Below are 7,500 nucleotides of genomic sequence, written 5' to 3'. Positions count from 1 at the left end.
GAGGGCGTTTAGATGATTTGAGTTTGTTACATAAGTCCTGTAGCATGATGTCACTGTGCTCCGTGTGGTGGGGGGGGGTTCTGGATGTCTGGGTTGGAGCTTGTGGTCGGGGTTTCCAGTTGTTCTTCCAGGGGCAGACTGTTTTTTATTTGACTGATTGTTTCAGCAGATTCTTTCTTGTTACACAACATTCAAAGGAAAACTTCATGAAAATGATCAAACCCTCGTTCAGCGCCTTGAAGCCTGACACACTCTGACCACACCCCCCCCCCCCTCTGTGTTCACAGCAGGAGGGGATGGAGTCAAAGGTCAGACTGAAGCACAGTATGCATGTGGTTGTGCCTGCTAGTCCTGAGCTTCAGGAGTCTCACTTACACTGATCAGGAAACCTGGAGGGCGAGGTAAAGGGAAGGTTAAGTGAAGCTAAGGTAAGGTTGTAGGAAAGGTAATGTCAGGTGAAGTGAAGGTGACGAGGGTCCCAGTCTGACCTGCTGCAGTCAACGACTCCTTACTGCAGGAGAAGAAGTCCCAGTCTTTTGACGTGTCCCACCGTAGAGGTAAAGCTTTGACCTCAGCTTGACTGCTGTGTGCTGATTGGCTCCTCAGCAGCTCTGCTTGTCATGTGAAGCGTCCAGAGGCGACCTGATGTTAGCTCACGTTGTAAAAAGCTTTGAGCTTTGTTGTGTGATGAATCTGGACACATCAGCCAATCTTTAACATGTTTCTGCTTCACTTCCTGTCTGACTGCGAGCGTTGTAGGCGTGATGATGTCACACGCTGTTTGTTCAGTTTCAGGATTGTTTGTGTGAACACATAAAATCATTCCAGTATGTATGTCATGTTCCCGCTCTGCTTTGAGGCCTCTTAGTTCTGGAGCGACTCAGCTCTGTGATTAGGAAGAATTCGGGGAGGGGGGTAAATTGGCTCCAGATTGTGGACTTGAGTCTTTGGTGGTTCTATGAAAACAGACTCGAGTTACGCAGGATTGTTCATGTTTTCAGGTTCATCTGGAGTTTGGACACGGGTATCAGGTTGAGCTGGAGGAGAGAGAGAGGCAGATTAGAGAGTCTTCAGGTTAAAGGCCTGATCCTCTGTGACAGTCTGAGAAGCAGCAGTTGAAATGTCTTCTTTGTTCCAGGTTCCCTCCCTCGTCCGTCTGTGCCAATCAACAAGAGACCCAACCTGGTGGGGAAACCTGGAGACACAGGTCAGAGGTCACGTCCTTCTCTCAGCTCTCCAACTGTCTACACACAGAACGTCACACTTTGGTTTTCTCCACCAGATAAAGTCAACAACTTGAAGCAGACGGACAAACTGCCCGTCCTGAAACCCAAAGTACCTCCAGCAACCGTCAAACCCACCAAACAGGAACGCAAGCAGACGAGCACCGCTGCCCCGACCATGGCCGGTACGACATGCTCTCACACTTCCTGTTGACATGCTCTCACACTTCCTGTTGACCTGCTCTCTGCTCTCACACTTCTTGTTGACATACTCTCACACTTCCTGTTGACATGCTCTCTGCTCTCACACTTCCTGTTGACATGCTCTCACACTTCCTGTTGACATACTCTCACACTTCCTGTTGACATGCTCTAACACTTCCTGTCGACATGCTCTCACACTTCCTGTTGACATGCTCTCACACTTCCTGTTCACATGCTCTCTGCTCTCACACTTCCTGTTGACATGCTCTCTGCTCTCACACTTCCTGTTGACATGCTCTCACACTTCCTGTTGACATACTCTCACACTTCCTGTTGACATGCTCTAACACTTCATGTTGACATGCTCTCTGCTCTCACACTTCCTGTTGACATGCTCTAACACTTCCTGTTGACATGCTCTCTGCTCTCACACTTCCTGTTGACATGCTCTCACACTTCCTGTTGACCTGATCTTGTTTGTGAATCCAGGCAGTCGTCAGGAGACGTGGGAGGACTCGGAGCTCTTTCAGTCTCAGCCAACCTCTGATGTCGACGCTTTGGGAAAGAAGCGTTACGTTGGTGAGTGGACGCGGCGTTCACGGCGTTCACATCGTTAAAGACGATGAAATAAAATGATGACTCATACTCGTCCTCGCTGTCCTCCTGCAGCTCCTCACGTCGTCTACCAAACAGGAAAGAAACCCGATGAGCCGTGCTCCATCACCTCCTCTCTCAACTACTTCCCTCAGGGCGAACGTGGCGACGCCAACGTGACGGCCCCGCCCAAGTCTCCGCCCTCTAACCTCACGGTGGTGACTGTGGAGGGATGTCCGTCCTTCATCATCCTGGACTGGGAGAAAACCGACAACGACACCACAGGTATGAAAACAACGAGACGTGAGGATCTCTGTGAGGAAACGTTTGTTTATCTGAAGGGTGTGGCCTCTCCTCCTCAGAGTATGAAGTCATCTCCACCGCCAAAGGACCCGATGGCGAGCAGGTCTCCATCCTGACCACCAACCAGACTCACACGGCCGTGGAAAACCTCAAGCCTGAGAGCAGGTGAGTGTTGACTTCCTGTTAGCTCTTCAGTGTAACGCCTGCACGCTCCTCCGTCTCACAGAGCACCGTCTGCTTCCTGCCCAGACGCCGCTCTGCTCGCGTCGCTCTCAGCTGTCAAAACTCTCTGTGCTGATTGGTTCTTCAGAATGACATCATATCTCTGTGCTGATTGGTTCTTCAGAATGACATCATATCTCTGTGTGCTGATTGGTTCTTCAGAATGACATCATATCTCTCTGTGTGCTGATTGGTTCTTCAGAATGACATCATATCTCTCTGTGTCTCTCCTTCAGCTATGAGTTTAAGGTGAAGCCGAAGAACGAGCTGGGTGAGGGTCCTCCCAGTGAGCCGGTCTCCTTCAGCACAGAGTCAGGTACTGAGGTTTGAAGATGTAAACAATAAACAAACAAACAAACAAACAAACAAACAGTTCTGTTTGTGAGAATTCAAACGTTTTGTTTCGTTCACAGCGGACCCTCGGGTGAGCGAGAACGTGTCAGGTAAGACCCCTTAAACACCTGAGTGTCATCAGCGTACAGACGTTTCTATGAGAGCAGAGGAGTCATCACTTCCTGTCTCTGCAGGGAAAGACGCCATCTGGACGCAGTTTCCCTTCAAGACGGACTCGTACTCTGACTGTCACGGCAAACAGTACGTGAAGAGGACCTGGTACCGCAAGTTTGTGGGCGTGCAGCTGTGCAACTCGCTCAGGTACAAGATCTACCTGAGCGACTCGCTCACCGGTGAGTAACCTGCTGGTCAGCGGAGAGAATGCAGGCTGGAGGAGCGTTGGTCTTTTATTCTGAAAGTCTGTGTTTGGTCTTTTATTCTGAAAGTCTGTTTGTCACCTGTTCAGGTAAATTCCACAACATCGGAGATCAGACAGGCTTCGGGGAGGATCACTGTCAGTTTGTCGACTCGTTCCTAGACGGACGGACGGGCCGACAGCTCCAAGCCGACCAGCTGCCCTCCAGACCAGGTATGCAGCCTCCTGATTGGTCGTTTAGAGTTGTTCTTGCAGACGAGGGGACTCGTGACAACTCTCCGTCTCTTCTGATCCAGGTTTTTATCGTGCCATTCGTCAGGAGCCCGTCCACTTTGGACAGATCGGAGGCCCCTCCCACATCAGCTACGTGTCATGGTACGAGTGTGGGACGCCGATCCCCGGGAAGTGGTGAGAGGACTGGTGGTCTTTGGGGGGGAGGAGGCCCCGCCCCCTCCTCAGTGCTGTAAAAACATGTAGAGGACAGACTGTCAGGGAGAAATATGTAAACATGCCTCATCTTAACTATTTATCAAACAACAGCAGGAAACATGGAGGCGTGTCCTCTCTGCAGAGGGGGCGTGGCTAACTTACCATACAGTGATTTTATTTTGTTATAAAAGGGAAGCTGGCTCCCTGAAGACTATGTTCTTACCGTGTGAGATGTTTTATTTATCTGGTTACATTTCGACCGTCACAGAGTATTATGGGATGTGTTACAGGGTCAGACAGGTACCTGCTGCTCTTACCTGGACCTCACCTAAAGACGGGGCTGGTTCTCATGACGGGAAAATATTAAGCTGGGTTAGCTCTGGGTTAGCTCTCGTTAGCTTTCGTTAGCTCTCGTTAGCTCAGGGTTAGCTTTCATTATCTTTCGTTAGCTCTGGGTTAGCTCTCGTTAGCTCTGGGTTAGCTTTCATTAGCTTTCGTTAGCTCTGGGTTAGCTCTCGTTAGCTTTCGTTAGCTCTGGGTTAGCTCTCGTTAGCTTTCGTTAGCTCTGGGTTAGCTCTCGTTAGCTCAGGGTTAGCTTTCATTAGCTTTCGTTAGCTTTCGTTAGCTCTGGGTTAGCTCTCGTTAGCTCTGGGTTAGCTCTCGTTAGCTCTGGGTTAGCTGTGGGTAAGCCCAGCTGCACGCCGCTGACCTGCACGCCGTTCTGATGCGTCTGTGAGTTCAGTGTGAGGACTCTCTCACCTGAGTCTCGTCCTTTACCTCCTCATACAGACCAGCACAAAGTCACGGACACGACAGAAAGATTAAGATTTACTTTATTCATCCCGCAAGGAGAAATTCAGTTTAAAACAGAAACAGAGAAGAAGAAGTGTAATGTTGGCTGTCGACCTCGCAGATGTTCAGAACACAGCTGGTTAAGGACAGGTGTGACTCTGAGCGGGCAGCTGAGTCTACAGGTGGTGCTGTAGACGCTCCGTGTGGGCATTATCTTCTTCTTCTTCTCTTCAGGGTTTGAGGACTGTTGATCTATGTGTCGGTGTCTCAAAGCTGAAAAGTGCTTTCTGTCCGTTAATCTAACATCCTGGTCCTCACTTGACTTATTATTCCCATAGCTAGCATGCTAGGTGGCTAATGGTCTCAGACCTATCAGGAGTTCTGTTCTTCATAAAGGTTAGAACGTGACTAACACATGAACACGAGCTACATGCTAATGCTAACTCTTCATTATCTCTCTTGTGTTTAAATTTGCTCTGAAGATTGTAAATAAAGTTTCTCCACGAGGCTGGATGAAGATGTTTTTATAAAAATGTTTTTATATTCAGTGTCAATAAAAACCTTTTTTTTTAAAAGTCTGTTTTAATTCCTGACGCACGTTTACATCAATCATCATCATGAATCTGCTGAACCCGACCTGAGCTCACATGTTGCTGCCGCTCTGACTTCCAGACTCCAGCAGGACGCAGATTTAACAAACTGTCCTTTAAGTCTTCAACCTTTTCATGGATTACATCACTTTTCCAGAACGCCGTTTGGAGGTGGGAGTTTGCTGAGACTGCAGGTTGGAGCTGGGCTTTATGTGCTGTCGGCACGGCAACCGGTGGATAATTATAGTTGAAGGAAAAAACTGTGACAGATTTTTGACTCTGAGGAGAAATGTGATGTGGTGGGTTGGGGGGGGATGGTGCCCATTATGTAACACGCCAACAACAGTCCAACTGGAAACCAGAACGTTCCACGGGGAGGGGGGGGTAGTTTCGATAGCTGAAGTTTAAATTCTAGTGAGAATCCTGCACGCCATCTGAGAGGCTGCAGAGGAGCGAGTGCTGCGGAAGAGCGTGTGCTGTAGAAGAGCGAGTGCTGCGGAAGAGCGAGTGCTGCAGAGGAGTGAGTGCTGTAGAAGAGCGTGTGCGGAGGAGTAGCGAGTGCTGTAGAAGAGCGAGTGCTGTAGAAGACCGAGTGCTGCAGAGGAGCGAGTGCTGTGGAGTAGCGAGTGCTGTAGAAGAGCGAGTGCTGTGGAGGAGCGAGTGCTGCGGAGGAGTAGCGAGTGCTGTAGAAGAGTGTGTGCGGAGGAGTAGCGAGTGCTGTAGAAGAGCGAGTGCTGTAGAAGAGCGTGTGTGGAGGAGTAGCGAGTGCTGTAGAAGAGCGAGTGCTGTAGAAGAGCGAGTGCTGTGGAGTAGCGAGTGCTGTAGAAGAGTGTGTGCGGAGGAGTAGCGAGTGCTGTAGAGGAGCGAGTGCTGTAGAAGAGCGAGTGCTGCGGAGGAGCGAGTGCTGCGGAGGAGTAGCGAGTGCTGTAGAAGAGTGTGTGCGGAGGAGTAGCGAGTGCTGTAGAGGAGCGAGTGCTGTAGAAGAGCGTGTGTGGAGGAGTAGCGAGTGCTGTAGAAGAGCGAGTGCTGTAGAAGAGCGAGTGCTGTGGAGTAGCGAGTGCTGTAGAAGAGTGAGTGCTGTAGAAGAGCGAGTGCTGTGGAGTAGCGAGTGCTGTAGAAGAGCGAGTGCTGCGGAGGAGCGAGTGCTGCGGAGGAGCGAGTGCTGCAGAGGAGCGAGTGCTGTAGAAGCGCGAGTGCTGCGGAGGAGCGAGTGCTGCAGAGGAGCGAGTGCTGTAGAAGAGCGAGTGCTGTGGAGTAGCGAGTGCTGCAGAGGAGCGAGTGCTGTAGAAGAGCGAGTGCTGTGGAGTAGCGAGTGCTGTAGAAGAGCGAGTGCTGCGGAGGAGCGAGTGCTGCAGAGGAGCGAGTGCTGTAGAAGCGCGAGTGCTGTGGAGTAGCGAGTGCTGTAGAAGAGCGAGTGCTGCAGAGGAGCGAGTGCTGTAGAAGCGCGAGTGCTGTGGAGTAGCGAGTGCTGTAGAAGAGCGAGTGCTGCGGAGTAGCGAGTGCTGTAGAGGAGCGAGTGCTGCAAAGCGTTGTTTCTTCAAACTTCTGATTCATGAAATAAAAACGTTTTTAAAACACGTTCTCCTGCAGACCTCTTAATGTGTGTCTCCCCTCCTCTAATGACCTCTGACGTCTACGAGGTGGCTCCAGATGGGGTTCTGACCCTCAGTTTGAGACCCTCTGCGTTTACACGTGTTCATGTATAGTCTCGTGTTTGGTCTCAGAACAAAATGTCTCTTTGTTGTTGGCAGAGCGAGTTGTAGTCTATAAAAACGAGTGTGATGTGGTGGGTGGGGGGGGGGGGTGAGTATTTAGAGAGAAAACACAGAAACATGTTTCTGCCAGCTCCACTGTGGACTCCACACACCTCCTGGGATCTGCAGGGAAACAGGAAATGATGTCACACAACATTCTTTGAAGCTGATGATGAGGCTCAGTGTGCTGCAGGAAACTGGATCCTGCTGGGAGAGGGACTTATGTAATCCTGCAGACCACCCGGGGCCCCATGGTTCTGTTTAACCTCCTACACTCAATTATTCTGCAGAAGAAGAAAAGGTCTGTCCGTCAGGTCGTCTGAATAAGGACTGGTTGGGAGGACATGGGGGGGAGAGGGGGCGGGTAGGGTTAGAGAGAGAAGAGGGGGGCTGAGGGGGGACGAGGGGGGGCCGAGGGGGGGATCTGGCTTTTTTGGGAACCCCAGGGTTTGTCGAGGAGAGGATCTCAGAGATTGATGATCCTCTCTGGGATAGATTCTGAATCTGTTACACAGAACGAGTTTGAGACGTCGTCGAGGGAACAAATGTTCAGATCGTTCTTCTTCTGTGGTGGAAATCCTGACCGCTGCAGTCTTTAACACTGACCTGGGATCACCTCCTCCTCCCCCCTCCTGGTCCAGGATCAGGTCTGGCTCGTTGCCGTCACACCTGGCTCAGAT

General features: G+C 50.7%; 1 protein-coding gene across 12 annotated transcripts in view; it reads left to right on the top strand.

Moving 5' to 3' along the window:
- Positions 1-5,051, top strand: part of LOC132959410 (target of Nesh-SH3-like) — a 17,785-nt gene extending 12,734 nt beyond the window's left edge. For all 12 annotated transcript variants that reach the window (XM_061032391.1, XM_061032390.1, XM_061032394.1 and 9 more), the window contains 10 exons: positions 1,139-1,207; positions 1,283-1,408; positions 1,917-2,006; positions 2,097-2,306; positions 2,384-2,489; positions 2,783-2,862; positions 2,960-2,989; positions 3,074-3,232; positions 3,346-3,468; positions 3,552-5,051. In XM_061032391.1, the coding sequence (XP_060888374.1) occupies positions 1,139-1,207; positions 1,283-1,408; positions 1,917-2,006; positions 2,097-2,306; positions 2,384-2,489; positions 2,783-2,862; positions 2,960-2,989; positions 3,074-3,232; positions 3,346-3,468; positions 3,552-3,667 (1,109 nt within the window). In that variant the 3' untranslated portion in view covers positions 3,668-5,051. The remainder of the gene's footprint in view (positions 1-1,138; positions 1,208-1,282; positions 1,409-1,916; positions 2,007-2,096; positions 2,307-2,383; positions 2,490-2,782; positions 2,863-2,959; positions 2,990-3,073; positions 3,233-3,345; positions 3,469-3,551) is intronic.
- The last annotated feature ends 2,449 nt before the right edge of the window (positions 5,052-7,500 follow it).

This window comes from Labrus mixtus, chromosome 24 (genome assembly GCF_963584025.1).
Source record: "Labrus mixtus chromosome 24, fLabMix1.1, whole genome shotgun sequence".
Taxonomy (NCBI): Eukaryota; Metazoa; Chordata; class Actinopteri; order Labriformes; family Labridae; genus Labrus; species Labrus mixtus.
The sequence above is the reverse complement of the archived record's forward strand: the minus strand, read 5'-3'. Positions and strand labels throughout refer to the sequence as shown.